The 18,851-nt window shown below is 44.6% G+C and overlaps 1 protein-coding gene across 2 annotated transcripts in view; it reads left to right on the top strand.

Moving 5' to 3' along the window:
- Positions 1-18,851, top strand: part of LOC308045382 (gamma-aminobutyric acid receptor subunit beta-4) — a gene marked incomplete at its 3' end in the record, with an annotated part of 71,163 nt that overhangs the window by 25,853 nt on the left and 26,459 nt on the right. For both annotated transcript variants that reach the window (XM_080352640.1, XM_080352639.1), the window contains exon 3: positions 1,743-1,810. In XM_080352640.1, the coding sequence (XP_080208766.1) occupies positions 1,743-1,810 (68 nt within the window). The remainder of the gene's footprint in view (positions 1-1,742; positions 1,811-18,851) is intronic.

Here is an 18,851-nt window from a genome sequence, read left to right as displayed (position 1 = left end):
GAGGATGCAGGTGAATTGACTCTCTTGGTTATTTTCCCACCTGTTTCCCTTCTGAAAGATGAACATAGCGGTACAGCAAAGATCTGGCTGAGAGTGTGTCCATGTAGGGATTTTCAGAGGCTCTGCAAAGACTCTTGAGCATCCCTGCCTCTGGTACCCTTGACAGTGAGCCAGGGTGCTGGGGAAGAGCACTGCCTCTTTAAGGAGATTTGCATAGCAGGGCCTAATTACAGTTGTTGATTCTAATGTTTTCAGTGTTGTTCATATTCCATTAAAGGATAAAGCTGCTTAATTTGCAGTAGAGGGTCTTGGTTAACAGTACACCCAATCACAAGGCAGCCCTAATGACACTACTTCCCTGCTTCTTGTAACACATAATTAAAAAATCACTTCACTTCCAGTTGTGTGGTTCTCCCCTCTCCCCCAATCTCCTAATTACTTTATAAGCCATTTCATGATTATCTTTAAATATTTCAGCCCTTAGATCTGTTAATGAGTCCATGGAAGGGTTAATACCTTGAGTGACATAACTGCTTGCCTTTCCCATTCTAGTACTACATTGCAAGGAATCATTTTCCACCTTGCATGTGTGAGAAAAGAGGCTTTGCTGATGGCAGGTTTAGGTTTGTGCTCTGACTGTGGGGATGACAGGAGAGGGGTAGCACTTAGAAACATGATATCAAGCTACATGAGGTTTTTTGCTGGTTTTGGTAGTGGATATGTGTATCTCTGCAAATGATTTTGTGTGGTGTAAATCCCACTGAAAGGGCTGACTTGTCGCCTGACTGTGGGAGCTGCTAGTTGGAGGGGTTTAGGTAGAACTGGGTGTGAGTCTGGATCTAGCTGGGATGACTACGCATTTGGAAGAATTGTCTGAAATGTCTGGTTTCTGCCTTGACTCCACAGGTTTGTGGGAAGTGCTAATACAGCTCTTGCTGCACTTGGGCAAGAGAAGGTAATAGGTCTGGCTTTGACTGTGTTTTTTCACAAGCTCATCTTGCATGCCACAGTGGCACTTACAGAGGCGTGAGAGTGGCTCGGTCACTGGGTAAGGGAATATCTGAGTTTCCCAGCAAACCTGTGTAGAGATACCTACCACAGTTCTGTGGCTGCAGGTGAGAGAATGCGGAGTGACATGTGCCCTGATGCCCATGGTAAGAGGAGGAATCTGTTCTCTAATCCAAGTGCTGCTTTGCCCTAAAAAGCCACTATGCAAATGCTGCTTTCTCATGTCATAGATCTGATTCCTGTACTTGTCTGGTATCATGGGTATTAAAACTCACTTGGGGTTTTTAGGCTGAGCACTTAGAGCTGACAGAGTAATAGAGGAGTGAGCTGGAGTATCTTTCCTGCCCATGTTTTGCATGGGCTTTATTGCTATATTCTTTGTGTGGTCAATCAGTAACACCTTATGCAAGCCCACTGGGAGTCTACTGGTGGTATCTGAAGGCATTTTTTGGAAATAAAAAAAATCAGAGGTAATTGTATAGCTAGGGAGTAATTAACTTCGAGGAATTTAAGAAGCAAGATTAGGCTACACTACTCCTAGGGGTGAGTCTGTAAGGCTGGTAGTTAGAGAAATCTACTCTGATCCGTTGAGCATGTGTGACTTGGGAATCTTTGATACTTGGGGAATGTGAAGCTGCTTCAAATCGTATCCATGCGTTTCTAGGCAATTCTTTAATAGCAGATAGGGGAGGAGGGCTTGAATATGATCCTAATCCAGTTCATTTGTCTTTCAGGTAACCCTGTCACAGTGGGAATGAGCATCCATATCTCCAGCATTGACCAGATTTCTGAAGTCAACATGGTAAGTCTGGAAAGAAAAAAAAAACGAAACCCTAATAAACCGTTCTTCCATTTACTTGTTGAGATGTACTTCTAAGACAATAAATCCTTGGAGCCACCCAAGATCTCAGGGTGCACTTTTACCTTTACCTTCTACAATAGATCTTCTCTGCAGCTGGGAAGTTGTTGGAGGCAGAGTAACACTTGTCTGGTACTGAAGAAGTATTCTTTACTGCTGCTATGGACACAGAATGTTGAGGGCTATGGGAACTTGTATTTAAAACAGAATTCTTCCTCACTAAAGCATAATGAATTCAAGGATGACTTCTCCACATGTAGGGTGGTGAAAAATAAAATCGGTGGGCCACAAGAAATGAGGTTTTTGGGTTTTTTTTCTAAGTTTTTCTTGGCATACTGGTTTTAGTTTGAGCCTTGCTTCTTCCACCTGTTCAGCGGCCTGTGCCACTGGGAACGCCTGTCACTTGTCCCCACAGCCTCAGCCCCAGGCTGAAACAGTCTTGAACTCGCTTAAAACAACACTTGCAAGACGCGACTGTCATGTGGGACCTCAGTGGTAGCCACCTACCCCTGCTGGTGGCACCTCTGATGAGGCTGGTCATGCTGAAAGATTGTAGTTCACTTCCTAATGTGGGGTAAATTCTAGTAGGGTTAGTGAGCATCTGTACTACCACACTGAAATATCCCTGGTGTCATCTGTGAAAATGTGGATGGAGGACCTCTGCTGGTATCTCTGGAGCTAGTGGCATCTTACCCAGAGTAGTCTCATCCCTTATATTTCTGTGCTGGTTGCACAGCCACGTCTTTGAGCCATTAATGCTTATGCCTTAAAAAATTAGATGTGAATTGTATTTTTCAGCTGACACAAAGGCAGTGGTGGCTTTACAGTCAGCCTGTGCCTGCCAAGTTGAAAAACAGTCAGTGGTTTTTCGTGTTTGCTGGTGGTAATTTGGCTTTTCTTTGGAGACCTGTACTGGAAAGGGATGCACCTAATGAAGGTCTGGGTTTGGGTGGCATGGAAAAACTGGAGCTTTTTGTACCACTGAGAAGAAAAAAATTATCTGTTCAGCTAGCAATTTGTTAATTATGTTGGTCACATCCAGGATTGTGCATTCTCTCTCTCAGAGGCCCTTGGCACCCAGCAGAGGGCATGGACTGTGCTGATCATTGCCTATTCTTGCCTTCCTCTCTCCTACCCAGAGACTTTTCCTCCAAAATCCTCTGCTTTCCAAGAGCATGAGTGGAGTGGAAGGATCGTGGGGACCTCCTGCCAGCAACTGTCCCGTTCCTCAATTCCTGACCCATGCAGGAGAACCCTAGGCCAGTTTACAGTTCTTGCTGTTCAAGCCAATTAAAACCTTGATCTCCCGATGCTCCTGTCCTATTTTATCTGCTCCTGGACTCTTCTGCCCAGTTTCTCTGGCCCACCAGCTATTCTGTCATTTCATGGGGGAGATAAGGGAAGGTGAGGTGAGACAATCTAACTAGTTTTGTTTTCTAAACTGCTTGAAAATTCTGAATGCATATGTTGATATGACCCAGGGTGAAGGGCCAGCCACGAACCTTCAGCTTCTCACATGGAAGAGTTTCTTTTGTGGACTCTGTTATCATCCCACCATTACCATAATTATCTGCATGGCATATTACACCTCAGTCTAGTAACAGTGACACTGGACAGCGTGTACAGTCAGAAATTCAGGCAGAGACCTACATCCCCATTGCATTGGGTAGCTGTGCTTGAGGTTAGACTCCACTTAGAAGAGCCAGATGGCTTAACCTAGTTCCATCTATCTTGCCTGTCAGGTCAGAACTCAGTTTTGAGTCACCTCCTCCCCCGGTCTCAACTTGGACCTGAAATTTTCTGTGTGGTGAACCAGCTGTCACCCTTTTTGCTAGAGCCAGCATAAACAATTTGGGGGCTGGACCTGGAGCATAAGACCCCAGCTTGCACAAGCATAACTGGGATGGTATGAGGGATTTGGTTCTCAGTTTACCTGTAACAACTTCCCTGATCTTTCTCTGTAGACCTGAGAAGATAGATGGACACTGCAGAGACTGGTTCAGGATGCAACTCCTGCTGGAGGTGGACTATAAAGGCTGATCAAGTGCTTTGTCATATGACTGTTGTGAGCAGCTGTGGCCAGGCATGCTGTGTCCCTGGCTAGTGGCCATTCTCTTAGCAACACTTTTCAACCCTTGCACATGAACGTGATGCTATCCCCTCTCCAGTGAACACCTGCTTCCTTCTGCTGGAGTATGGCTGGGGCAAATGTGTGTGATTGGGGCTGGGGAGAAACAGCAACAATAATATTGCTGTGGGGTGCAGGGAAGAGCGGGTTTCCTGATGGATCTTCATTCATATGCTGCTCTGAATCCTGCAGAATATGGGCAGGACCATGGATGGACATTGAGTGTTTTGATGGTTGTGGCATGGCTGTAATCAGGCTGGGCACCAACCACTGTACATGCCATGGTCCTGTTGATACTGCCAAGGCATGTCACTTCTGGGCTTTTCATTATATCTCCTGGCTCTCTGTTTGACTTGATGAACATAATCTCCTGTCCAACCTTCCTACATACATTGGGGCAAGGGAGGGGGAAATGAGACACAAAGTGAGAACCTACTCAAGATCAAGATCTCTAAGCACCATGGTAACGCAGCTTCAAAAAGGGTTACAAAAAAATCAGAATCATCTTAAAGAACAAACATTTAGGGAGCAGAAGAGTTCTCATATGATGTAAGTTTCCAGGCTGAAGGTATTTTATGTGCATCATTCTGTGTGACAGATGCCTCGGGGAAAGGGTTGGGTCTTACCCCTGCTCTGGACATGCATACTGACAAGAAAAACAAGGCATTTTTGGCATCATGTGTGATTAGGAAAGGGACTGTGCAATGAATAAATTAAAGGCACACAAGTGAAGCTGGGTTGTCATGGCAACCCAATAGCTTCTATTGTTCCACAAGGAGTGTTATTACTTACTACCCCTTGTAGGATAATTAATTAATCCTCAGACATCCTTTCGGGAACAATGGCCCTGGGGCTGGGCAGGCTGAGGTGAGACCCCAGCTCTCCCATGCGTTTACCTGGGATTCTTGGCATTTGCTGGCTGTGTGATGCTGGGGAATAAGTGCAGTCAGGGACTAGCCATTGCATGTTTCAAAAAGTTGTTTACCACAGGAGTCCAGATAGATGTGGGGCTGTAAAGGATTATGGCTCCACCCATGGTCTCAGGAGTGCTCCTTGCCTTCACTCCCACAGAATCATTTGGGTTATGGAAACTGTATTCCCAGAATGATGATATGGTGACATTTCAGTCCTGGAGGATACAGGACTCTCTGCAAAGGCAACACAGTCATGTCCTTATGTTGGAAGTTCACAGACACACTGATATACAGAATACTTTGTGGCTGCCTATACATGTTATGTATTTCCTGGTGCCTTGCTATACAAAGTTGATGCATCTCCATCTCCTTGAGGGCCATGCTCAGATATGGTGCCATGGTACAACTCAGAAGATGGAGTCATACAAGGATGCAGAACGTTCATAGGTACAGTGCTGGCTTTGTAATTATCTCCCAATGATGAGACACCTAAACTACAGTCTTTATCTTAAAAAAATGGCACCTTCTTGTTGATTGCAGCTGCTGCCTGTGTGTAGTCAGCCGTATTTTCAAGCTCGCTTGCTAGAATAATGCTTTATTACTGTGCACTCCTCTTAGCCCTGCTAAGCAATGCTAAGCTGTAGCCTCTGTTCTTGTCAGTGATTAGAAGGATTATTTGCTGAGCCAAGATCAGTGACATCAATTGAAATGCCTGGGAAAGGATGCCAGGGGCCAGGCCAAATAGGTACTGGGAAGGGCACGTTTGACTGGCAGACCCTCTGGGAACTGCTGATCCATGAAGATGAAAGGCCTAGCTGGAGTCTTTTCTTATCCTGTACAAATTTGCAAGTTGGGGATTTAAAGACAGACTGAAAGGAGGAATGTTTTCATAATTACGTTCAGTAGCTCAAATGATCTGCAAAGAATGGAAGGATAGTACCTCCTAGTTCACCTTAAGGGAAAAGGGATGGATAAGCTATCTGTTTAATGCCATTTTGTTACAGGTGATTGAATTGCAGTAAGCATGGAACAACATGAAGGTATTTATAGATGCTGGTTGGTGTATAGTGGTACTTGCACAGTGCTATGTTCAGACCTCTTTGAACAGTACTTGAGTTATTGAGGAGGCCAGCAGTCCTTCTGACCCAGGAGAATGAAGAGCACTGGCAGCATGGAGCAGCATGCAGGTTTCTGTCCATGTGGTATGTGGCCTGGATGCTGCCCAAAGCCTCTATCAGCAGGCTGGTCTGGTTCTACCAGCTTGCTTTGGTGGGTCTGGTTCTGATGATAACCAGCACCAATGGCTTCAGAGGGAGCTGGAATACTTGCCATACTTCCCCCATTCCTGCATGTCTTTTCAACAGATAATCTGAGTACTGACCCGTTCAGGGTATGTTGTGCTTACTGCATGGTGAGACTAGAGAAAAATCCTTTCAACTGTAGCCTTCTCTCTCTGTAGTTAATCTTTGGGGGCATATTTTTCAAGTACCAGAAAGTTCAGACTCCTTTCAGGCATTAATGAATTATTTCAATAAGGAAGACAAACAGAAGTTTTGTATCTCTTTGAAATAAGAGATAGTTACCCTTCATGACGCTTTAATTTTCCTGCCCTGTGATCTGTGCAGCCCTAAACCTGCTCCCTCCTGTGTATCTGCACACCGTAGACAGCTCAGAGCATCCAGCCGTTAGACTTGCGATTTCTTTGTGGCTCCTATAATTTATTCATCCCAAGATGCTCTCCTACATCTGCAATAACATTGTTTCAGTTTGTTATAGCACTAGCTTTAAAGTTTTATAAACCTGGTGACAAGTTGAAAAGTTACAAGAGAATTGTTGTAGAGGGCTAAGGTAAGAAACAAAGCTTCCAAATAGAAATGTTCACAGGAATCTAAGTTTTAAAGGAACAATATCTGTGGGATTGGCAATACCTTTTGCTGGGGGAGAGTGTGCAGTGCAGACAGGTTGGAGTTTGGTGCAGGATCCTTGGCAAACCTGACCTCGATGTTTCACTTCATCGCCTCCTGCTCCTGTGTCACCTGTTGTCACACTGGCTTGTCAGAGTGACTGCACTTGTGCTGGATCTCTTGGGAGTTATGGAAGGAAGCATCATGTCAGTTATTTCCCAACTTCTGTCTTGTTTAGCAATCAAGTTTTCCCCATTCAAGAGAGATGTAAAGCATGTTCCAAGACAGTGATAAGCTGCAAGGATTTTAAATGGGCTTTTAACTCAAAACAAAGTGGATCAGGTTGTCTGTAAGGGTGCTCTTGACCAGGACAGTTCACCCTACAACATGTTATGCCGTCATCAGTGGGGCATCATGCTTTTCATTGTCAGATTTTCTTAGGCATGCTTGAAATAGCCTTTGTAGTGGAATCTGTCCTAATCAGGCTTTGCAGTTCTCTTTTCACTGGAGTATGAATATGCACTGACTAGTTGAAGCTCCGTTTCAGTGTAAAGCATGCACAGTAATATATGTGCTTGAATCAACTGCATGTTTGGGGTAGTTGATGAAAGAAGGCAGTGTGGATGGCTGGGCTACATAGGAGAAGCTTTCTTTGATACAAAACACAGCAGCCTCTTAGGCTGCAGGTTCTCCTGGTTTTAACCTTTGAGCCCTTTCAGGAAAGGGGAAGAGAAAGGCAGGAAAATGCATATCCATGGGGGATCACTGATCTCAATGCATGATGTCCAATCCATTCTCAAACTGTTCTGACAGTCAAATTGTATATGCAAACCCCTGCTTTCCATGGGGCTGATGCAACTTTGGCAGGAGCTTTTGAGGATCCTCTGTATGCCTGAAATAATAGACAGAAACAACTTTGCTGCAATATGCCCCTGAAAAGGATTTTTCCATTGGTACAGGTGTCTTCAGCTTTAACAAACCACATTTTCAAGAGTAGGTTTCTACTGTTATACTGTACCTTGTACTACCACATATCCTTTTCAAATATCAACATTTTTCATATTCTTAACTGAAAGTGTTGTGTTTTGTTGCCATCTCTTTTCAATACAGAAATGACATACAGATATTTCCTAGTCAGTCTGTTCTATATCTCTGGGTACCCAAAGGTTTTAAAAAAACAAAGGTTAAAACATTTAAAGCCTACACTCTGAGGTTTCTGCATTTCTATGCTATGAGATACAAGTATGACATGACATATCAGTGCTGTAAATGTTTCGCTGTAGCCTAGGGTGTCTCCAGCCCTGTGACACTGTGATATCTACATTGAATGTGTGTGTATACATTACTTCTTGGTATTTAAGGCTGCTGAATGTTGAAGGCTGCCAATATATGGTAAAACTAAGAGGTAGCTTTGGTGCTGAGCCAAAGGTGGTGTGCTATAATGGTACTGCAGGGGCTGTAGCCCTATTGGGTTGCTGTAGGCTCCTGGAATAGTAGTGTTGCAGGTAGCAGAGGATGCTGTGAGGTCTTGGTGCTGGAGAAGGACCAGTGTGGCACAGTAAGAATGGGACAGCTCTGACTCAGTGTGAGAGATCCCCAGGCTCTGTGCTGGCATGAACAGTGAGGGTTTATGCTTTTTTCACATGCTAGGGCCTTCTGTGTGCAGTGATTTAAACTAAGATATTGCAAACATGAGGCTGAGATGATATGTTTCTTCAGAGCTGGCAAGTGTCTTTGCCTTCCTCTGCAGGTGATTGCTTCAGTACACCTTGGGTCATGCAGCTCTTGTCACTTCAAGTCCCGGTGTGCAGATCTGCAATGCATTGGATGGCTGTTTGCTTGGGAAATAAAACAGTGGCGGTTCTGCACAAGAGAAACAGCATTTTCCTGGAAGGGATAGTTACCAAGGGATGCAAAGGGCAGTCCTGCACAGTGGTTGTGTGCAGTGTCCTGTGCACGTTACTGTCAGTTACGGATGGTCACCTTGGTGGGTCTCACATCTCTGCTTCTCCAGTAACAGGAAGTAGCTTGGCTAGCTGAAGGAGAGCAACAACATCTTGATGCCTTTTCCTTCTGCTAGAGGGATGTTTGGAGAAATAACAGACAATTGTAGCAGGGAGGACAGTAACCTCCAAACCACTTAAGACATAGCTTTGAGCTGGTCTCTTGCAGGCAGGAGGTCCAAATGCCTGCTCTGGGGCTCATCTCAATGGATGGTAAGAGTAGAAAACTACTGAACTCCTAGAAACATCTTTACAACCAAGATGTCAGGGACCCATCTTACCTGCCATTGCTAGATTTGAGGTTACTTTGTCTATCCTTGAAGTGGTGAAATCCTGTGACTGCTGAGGCTCAGGGTAACTTTCAGCAGCACTGATACAGTCTAAAAAGTCAAGAATTAGATGTGGTTATCTGCTCACACTATGTTATGTTTTTGTTTGTTTTAAGAGAAATCCCTCTTATTGTGCTGAAATCTCCCTTGGACTAAGGTAGTGCATGAAGACAAGTAAAGCATTTGGCCTTGGGGTGCTCTGCAATGTGATGGTGGTGATGGGAAGTAGTTTAAACAAGCAGTGGTCCCCTTTCTGCCCGAAAGACAGGGATGGTCCTTCCACAAGAGGGTAGGGTTCTTGCATAAAATAGTTAAGAATAAAGCAAACTTGTGAAAGGCCCTGACATACTCCCCATTCACTGCTTCCAAAATCAGCTGCAAAGACATTGTCCCAGCTTAAAAACTAGAAAATAGGTCAGTGTGACTCATATGTCAATATTTACTGCATTTATGGCAATTTGTAAAAAGGAAAAATCTTGGGCGTCTTCCACAATATTTCACAGATTATCCCATTCCCATGACAAAAATTCTGCCTGTGCCCATGATCTTGGTGTTGCTTGACTGTAGAGATGGCCCAGTAAATTCACTATATCTCAGAGTGGAGTTGCTAAGTAACAAACCAAAGATCACCATACAGTCTCTTCAAATGCCATGGCCAGCTGAAAGGTAGGATCTGCACAAAACACCGGGGATTGCTTTGGAGACATGTGTCTCAAGGACTTAGTGCAGGTGTAGCAGAAAGCAGCCTGGTAAAGCAGCAGTCCTACCCAGTCCCTGCCATTGTCCTGTCTGGAGGTGTCATCATGTGAGAGTGGACAGCTTTATTGCTTCCCCTCTAAAGACATCTACTATGCTTGTTCTGATGTTTTGAACATCAATGATGTTCTTGAATGAAATATTTTTATTGGCTCAATTGTATGATTTTTGCCATGTACGAAGATCACTAGATGGTGAACTGTGGAAACCTTGTTGAAACAAGCTCTCAGTTGAAGAAAGGCTGTGAACTGATGGACTAGAAAATGAGTCTCTACCCCTGAGGCTTTCTATTCTACCATGATTTTTGTTCCTAGAGATCTTGTAGCATTAACATGATAGCTTAATGGGAAGGTTTGCAGAAAGCTCTTTGTATAACTGAAAATTCTTGGTTATGGGAAAGCTGTTGGTGGCAATGCTTGTTGCAAATGATTCCCCCCTGTACATCTTTCCATGATGCTGTTATCCCTAAGGAGCAGCTTTGCAAGCTCTCCAGTATCACAAGTTCAAGCCTCAGGAGGGCTGAGTCAACCCTGCTCCAGTACTGAGAAACAGAGTTCACCCGTTTTGCATGCCAGGCAGTTTCCCAAATGAGAATGTTTCTGTGCTCTCACTGAAGAGGCTGAGTTCATGCTGCGTTTCATAGGTGACTCCATCCCATGTTGGATGAGAGTCCGTGGCTACACAGTTTGCAGCATGTTTTTAGCTGAACAGTGCTATGTATTGCAGTGCTCCATCTGTTCCTGTATCAGCCAAGTTATCTTTAGATCTGAACATGTCTGTGTTGTATGGTGGTGGTATGAACCATTTCAGCTTGCACCCCAGCATTTCTATAGTAGTTAGAATTGCTACGGAAGAAAACTTTGCACAGGATAAAAATGTCCTTTTTTTCTTAAGTTTTTATACAGGCTTTTGCACAAGCAGAACTCCCACAGTCTTTATATATATATTGTTTTTTTTTCTTTTTTTAATATATATATAAGTATTAAAAAGCTGTCTGTATTTGAGATCAATGTTCCAAACTGCCACCTGTTTCAAGAGCAATGTTGTAGCATAGGAGAGAATTACTGCAGAATGCTAAAGTATCTTCCCACAAGTGAAAGCTTAAACTGGTTTGATTGAAAACCAAATTAGATCTTGAGAATCTGACCTTCTGACATCCTGTCATACATATGTTTAAAACATCTAGCAGTGGAGAACGTGTGTGCACAAAAGTGCCAGCACCTCAGTATAGAACCTGGATCCAAATACAAGCGTGTGCGTGTCGTGTTGCTCTTTGAATATGTAAATAAATGGCGCTATATATAGCTCTATGTTATGTACATGTTAAGTGAAGGTGACAGATACAAAAGCTGAATAGCTTTGCTGTTTCTGAGTGCTGGTAGAGGCTCCCTATATCACTTGTGCCTGCTCCTACCCCTCTCAGCCTTTCTACTATCACATATTTCAGGCCTCTGGAGAAGACCATGTGTGGGGACAGGAGTTGTTAATATTCTGAGTCTGCGCTGAGTTGCTAGGCTACAGACAAAAATGAACATTCAAGGAAAAGGGATGATAAAAGGAAAAGGATCTGCTGAGCTGTTTGCAGATCCAGAAAGATCCCCTAGTCAGACGAAAGGGATCATTTTGGGGAAGGAGTGTGTGCATGTATGTCGGATGAAATGCAGGTAGTCCCCGCCGCTGCTCTGACGCAGAATCTCAGGCCAACCTCAGACAGAAAAAATGCAGAGGAGGGAGTAAAAGGGAAGATCCACCAGCCCTTCCACATCCCTGCTTGCAAGGTGTGTGCAGCTGCCCTCCTGCTGTCTGTGCCATGGTGCAGTGGCTTACCAGGCTGGAGTATGACCTCTTACACATCCTTTGCCCCTTCTTTGCAGGGTACACTGAGCTATCATCTGAGGCTCTAGTGAGGAGGGAAGCAAATACAAAACACACTCACTGCTTACAGGTTGGGCATCATGTCCTTTTTCTACTGCAGCAACCTGCTGCCACAGTAGCTCCTTTAACTTTGGTATAACTGCAGGGGAAGACAGCCTGTGGCTTTTATAATATCTCCCTGACCATCCCCTTTGATACGTTCTTAGGTCATGGATACACAAAATATTGACCTTTCTATCCAGCAAGAGTTTGCAGGTATGGTTCAAGGAGACTTGAGGTTTTACAGTACAAAAGCTTCTGTTCGAGCCTAGTTTTTCAGAGTTCCAGTCTAGTTCCTGAACATAAATCCTCTTCCTCTTCAGCTGTTCCCCCCATAAATGAGTGTCAGGTATTCAAGTGTACAGGGTGTGAACCATCAGAGCTACCAGGTGCCTTGTGTTCCCCTCTTCTGGATGGATAGTGTTGCCCTGTGCTCCTGTTCCTATCTGCAAGATTTCTGTTCCCTCTCAATATTAGTGGCTATATCAGAACCCTCAGAAAAATTAAACAGTGCCTCTGGGTATTTTTATTATCTGGATACTTTATTTACCGAGCTCACATGGGCTCCCTGCCAATAACTTTCAGCCAGCTCTGCAAATAGAGCTCCTTGGCTCCAGGACTGTTGGTCCTGGTACTGCAGAGAGCACTCACTCAGCATGGACAGAGACTGCAGCTTGTTCTCAGCCATTCAGTTGGCCGTGAAGTCAAAGGCTGCTTGCTTGTGGACCTTCACAGCCTGCTGAAACCTCCTTTTTCTTCATGCATCCTGTAATAAGCTTGGCTTGTTCAGCAGAATCAGCAGTGTTTCATACAGCTGCGTTTTTGAATGCTCTTGTCAGTTAACTACACTGAACCCGTCCATCAGGTTTATGATCTTGCAGCCAAGGCTTGGATTGCTAAAGTGGAAGAATGATAGTATGGGCTGTATTGTGTGCACTGCTGCTGCTGTCAGCCTGGACTGGTCCCTTTGGCACTACCCTGGCCTAAACAAGGGCAGACTAACCCATTAAATGGAGGTAGAGGTAGACTACTGTCTAGTCAGTACCCTTGACAGTAGAAATAGTTTCCTAGAAGAGATCAATTGATGCTCCTCTACTTCTTGTTTGTCCCGGCATGACTGTACAGTGCTCTGTTCACACCACAGTTGAGACAGCTTATTGCTAGCCATTTTCTCTACCAGTAAATCAGTCTTACTGAGTTTGTTCTCTTAGGACCATGGACAGCATCCATATGTAGAAGCAATCACCTCAGGTATGGAACCAGGTCCCCCTGTGCAGGAGTCTTAGGGTTTTCAAGTACAATACTTTGCATCCAGTTTGTTTGGGCTTGTTGCAAAGTAAGCCTTGTTTTTCAAACCACAGGGCTGCCACCCTCTACCCTTGGGAGGCCACCCTTGATCTAACTGAACCCTATGGCCAGAAATACGTCCTACTCTTCTGCATTTCGCCATCTTATCAGTGTACTCCCAATTATCCTTCCTACACAATCAAACTTTACTTTCTACAGGAAATAAACACCATTCTAACCTTTTGGTCAAGCCAATCTGTGACAGCCTAGTTGAGGTGATTGTTCTGCCCAGGACATATTAGTTGTCTTACATAATTTAAAGGATTTGGTTTTTTCTGTCTGCCTCCTGGGAAATGACAACTTTGTGACAGTTTTCAGAACTTGGAATATCAAACCTTCCTTCTCAAAGTTAAAACGGTGTCTTTAGAGCATTGTGTGTCTTGATACTGTTGCAGAGAGTGTCATGATCTCAGTGCTCAGAGCTGTACATACAGCATTTTATTCTGCCATGTAAAATAATAACATTGCTTCATTCACAACATGATTCCCTTCCTCTTCAGCCCCAAACTGCATTAGTGGTCTTGACTGCCACTGGGAATTACAAGCTTTACTTCCCCCAACGGGGGGAAAAGTAATTTTTGTTCATTAAACACTTAGCACTTGCCTAGAGATGTTGGGATCCTAAACTGCAGCATGGAGGCAAGTTAGCATCAGTGTCTTTTTAAAGATAAGTGGAAATGAGGCACAGGTGAAAGCACCCAAAATCTCCTACAGAATTAACATTGAATGAGCTGAAATTGATCCTCAGAGGTGTTTTTTAGAGTACCTAATTCCAATGGGCTACTAAGCCTCTTTTCTGCTTTAAGTCTGCATTCCTCTAGCCTTTTTTCCTCATGATCTCTACTAGACAGTGTCTATGTGGAGGGCTGCAGAACCTCTCCAGCTTGGGGTAGAGTCTGACTGGATTGGTGTCCAGTAAAACTCTTGGAAAGGTGAAGAGGATGTTTCATTTAAACATAGAAAAGGTACAGAGGAGTGAAGAGCATGCCCTTCTGTGCTGGTTTGGGATGGGAAGGTATAGGAACCAAATATGAGTTCAACCATTTTTCGTTAAGTGGTTCCTCTCTGTGAAAAACAATTTCTCAAGTTATGATGATGTTTGGAGTGAGAGCTAGCTGATGATTCAGAAATGGGAAGGTTAAAGAGTCTTACTTTTGGGGGTAAAATGGGCTCCAGATTTGGCCCAGCCGCTGGTTCATGGGGAACGGAGTGAGGACGCCAGACCAGCAGAAATAGTATGCAGTAGCTCACAGATTTTATGGTTTAAGAATAGAAACTGCCTGGCATTGTTTTCTAAGAGCTTGCCCGAGGAAGATGTCATGCTGCAGGTGGTGATTTTGGGATTGCTGCCTGTAACACTGAATAATTTTGCTGTTTTGCATGTGCTGATAGAGCAGGTGCTACTTATCCCTATGTCCATCAGTTTTGACTTTCTCCTCTTGACCTCTGCTTCCAGCATGACTGAGGCTGTTAGGCAGATGACATATGGTGCTGCCTCCTGCTTAGATAGGACATTGATACACAGGGTCAAATGCCTGAAAGCTTTGTCCTGGGCAGATCAATGCCCTTTTAGCTTAGAACCCAGCTAGGTATGTCCTCTATCTTACACCTGCAGGACCAGCACCAATTTAGGTGCTGCAGAGATAGGTCATGGCTGGAGAGAAATAGGGCAACAAAGTGACACTTTGCTTGCACACCCCTCATTGTTGAGGATATAGCTGGTATCTGTCCCAGTTTCTGGATGTGCATTCAGCAATTAAACACATTCAAATTACTGCAAAAGTAGATCAGATTAGTGAGGGGAACATCTCCATACAAAGTATTTCTCAGGTCCTAAAGAAAACAAGTTCAAGCGCACAAAAGCTTGCAGCACGGAATGGCACAGAGCACATCCTAGCACCCAAACATTCCTGTCCCCTTGAATTACTGGCAGAGAGACTGCAGGTGGAAGGTGCTTCTCCTGATCCCCAAGTCAGTGCTGACATCTGGTTATTCAAAAATAAGGGAGGTGAAAGGAGACTGTGGCTTTCTCACCTGTTAAGGTGAAACCTAGGGAGAAGGGCAGTATCTAAAATAGTTGTCACTTTATATATAGCAGTTGTCATGCAGAACTTCAGACCTGTAAACTGGGCACTGGCTTGCACAAAAAGAGAGATTAAAAGCAGCATTTTGGCAGAATGCTCTCCTCATGAAAAGTACAGTAAGTACAAGAGCTGCTGCCTCCTGCCCTAAGAAAAGGTGACAGTCTGAACAGATTTTCTGCTGGTTTAGAACTGGAAAAATGGCTACCAGGTATTTACTTGTGTCAGATTAACTGGTGCTCATTAAGATCCAGGAGACATTGATTTATCTACTTGGAAATAGACAATCCCTTATGAGGGCAAAGTAGTTTTCTTAAATGAGCTTGCTAAGACCGACCCATGGCTGTCTTGCTCTGTCCTTCATGTATTCTTCTGTACATTTTATGTTACTTCAATTCTCTGCAACTGATTGCAGGCACATCCTGTCTCCTCCCCTTAAAAATAATTGCTCTTATTTCCCCTGCCCCCTCCTTAAAATGAAACAAACTTGAGGGCTACTTTGTCCTTTAATTTCTTTCCCAAGAATGATGGGAACAGGAGATGGTGTTTAATCATCAAAGAAGTTGAAGCCAGCAAACTGTTCATTAGTCTCTGGCAGTGGCAGCTTGGTTTTTACTAAGTCAGATGTTCCATTTTTCTCCATCTTTATGGAGCATCTTGGCTTTCCTAATGTTCTTTTGTGATCTTGGACAAGGAGACCATATGTCATTTGCTTATATGGGGAAGGACTTTTACTTGGTCACTTTTCCAAAAGGAGGTGCTTTGTCAAAGTCAGGGTGGAGGGCTAATGGGGGAAAAAGTGGCACAGTTAGTGCTAGAGGCAAGTTGTAAAACCTCCTTTATCCCTCATGCCCAAAGTCATGCAGCAGTAGAAGAGCAGTGTGCACTTTCTCCTGCAGAAAAGTTATTGTATCCAGTACCTTGCAAGTTCTTGGTGAAACACAGCCCCCACTTAGAAGCCTGGAATAGTCACCTTCACTTTAAAAGCCCCACTGAAAGGTATCTGAGTCACTTGTCATGCACAAAAAATGGACCAGGCACAGGAGACATCCATGTTACTAGAAATACTGTATTCTGAGCAAAGATTTGACCTTTTCACATACATTATTCCTTCCATTTCTAATCCTGGCTTCTATGTCTAGTGTAGCTCCCAAAGAGAATGCGTGCTTCTGCCTCTGGACAAGTTTAATACTGGGGACTCTATAGGTCACAGCACAAAGGAAAACGGTCTGACCCAACCTGCCAATGATCTACATCTTCCAGGAGCTGTGCTGAGGGATCATGAAGCAGCGTGCCTGGGATGGACACTTCTGGTGACTTTCTGTTGGGGGATGGAGCTTCTGCTTTGCATCAGAAGGCTCTGCATCCTTGGGCTATTCTTTCCTGTTAGTCCCTTCCTTTTGTGACTTGGACTGTATTTTCCACATTAATGCCTAGATCCTCCAAAATACTGTTAAGCTTCTGACTTCATGCTTTTGTAACAGTAGTTATTTGTGTTCTGCTTAGTAACCCTCAAGCATCTAAAAGGGAGTGGGACCTTGTAAACTTGAGTAGCATAGGGATATGATTATTTACTGACTTAATAAAGACACTACAGTGAATCAGAAAAGAGTAAGCCTCATTTATATTTGTTTTAGAGTGATGTGAATACAGTAAAAAGCTAAACTGTGGAACTCACTACCGAAAGACTGCAGATTCCAAAGGATAAATATTCTGAGAGATAAGACAAGCTTTCAGAAGAGAAACTGAGTATCTCCAATTAAGAAGGTACAAGTTCTAGCTCAGGAGAACCTTAAACCTCAAATAGCTGGAGATTTAACTATCACAATAAACACCCTACTCTGCTTGTATTCTTTCCTGCTATTCTCTTTACTGTTACTGAAGACAGGATACTGATGTAGAAAGACTGGCACAGTACAGTTGTGTCTCCCAAATCACCACAAGCACACTTGTAAGAATATCGCTGGGGACATACACTGTGTTTGCGTCCTGCATGCTGACATGCTGCTGTGCAGAAGCACAGCTCTTTCTGGGGAAGAGGGGCTGCTTAATTTTGGACTCTTTCTTTCACTGCAGTGAGCAGAAAGCATGCTGCTGTCCTCCAAAAGGCCATCCTTGAGCCTAGACACTCTGTGTCAGTGTGTGCAGAGGAGGACTTCCTTAGGTGGCTTTCCAGTTAAAGGCTGAAGCTGCACTCTGTAGAGTGCTGCCCTTGTTACTGAGTTGCCTCAACTGGTTCTGCTCTACCCCTTGCAATTCTTTGATCCGTAGACAAGGAAGTTCAGGTTCCCAACCTGAAGTGTTGCGTCCATTGGTATTCGAGGTGCATCCCTGAACACTAGTCAATGTGCATGGCTGACCCTCAATCAACTGGCCACATGCCCCTGTCCTCACCTGGGTTGTGGTGGCTTCAGGGTGTATCTTCTACTCCCAAGTGCTCCAGCTTCACTCTGCCCTCTGGTTTGTCAGTGTCCCACTGGCAACCAACCTGTGCTCACAGCACCAGCAGTGATCTGCTATCTGGTATTAGTCCCCTCTCCAGGACTCACATGTCCTATCACTGCCTTGGCCTCCTGGCACTTTGCCTTCCTCTGCATAAGTAGGTTTGTTCCCATTATGTTCAGATTTGGCAGCTTTGCTGTCCTGTAACAGTGGTCTCATTTTGCTCCCAGACTTCACAGTCAGTACAAGTGAGGAATGGTCCAGGCTGAGTCCAGGTTTGCTTTCTAAGGTTAAGGGAGTGTTACATTCCAAAGGGTTTCTGTAAGATGAAGGTGCAAGGGCTTGTATGGTAGATGCTAATAAAAGTATAAACCCCTGGAAATTCATTCTTGAATTCATAGTAATGGTGCCAGCTTATTTCACTTCTTGCTGTGCCTCAGCTGCTGTTCCCTTAGACTTATCTACACTGTCTTCTGAGAAACTGGAGAATCCCTGTACATGCGTGACTGAATTTATTGCCTCTGGGGTTCCGCAGGAACCGTCCTCCATTCATGCCTCTCTCCTGACAACATTTCAGCCTTTCCCTCTTCAGTCATCTTACATCATCTTTGGTTTGGGGTCTCTGCTGAGTTTCAGGAAAGGCTGTGGTTATCAGTCTTCTTCTCCTCTTGTCTGGAGATGGATGCCGGCTGCTCTGTCCTCAGTAGCTGGTAGGATGTGCTGTCATTTCAGCATGTGAGGTCCCCAACTAAGCTTTTCTGGGCCTCTAAGTGAACTGTCCACCCTCCTCGCAGGGAGGCACCTCTGCAACATGAGCGTGCGCTGGCTCCACATGTTGCTCTCACCTCTGTTTTGTGTGCGTCACACGCAGAAAGGAGGAGGAGAGAGAAAGAAAGCAAAGCCTTTGCAGAACCTGTGAGTGGGGGAGGCAAAGGGGGCTGGGACTGACAGCTTGGAAGGAGCTGCTCAGCAGCGCAGACCGAATGGAGGCATGTGGAGGAGGAGGTCCCACGAGGATGGTTGTGCTCAGCAGCTTTCCTGAGGACTCAGATGCCATCTCGGCTTTGTGAGGGGCTGAGTGTGGTCCCACAAGCAGTCGGACCACAGGGTCTGCTTTGCAGGGCAGGGAGCGGGAGTGCTGTGGTACAGAAAAGGGCTGGAAGCAG

The sequence above is a fragment of the Nesoenas mayeri genome (genome assembly GCF_963082525.1).
Source record: "Nesoenas mayeri genome assembly, chromosome: 13".
Classification (NCBI taxonomy): domain Eukaryota; kingdom Metazoa; phylum Chordata; class Aves; order Columbiformes; family Columbidae; genus Nesoenas; species Nesoenas mayeri.
Note: the sequence above shows the minus strand (reverse complement) of the source record. Positions and strands in the feature narration are given on the sequence as shown.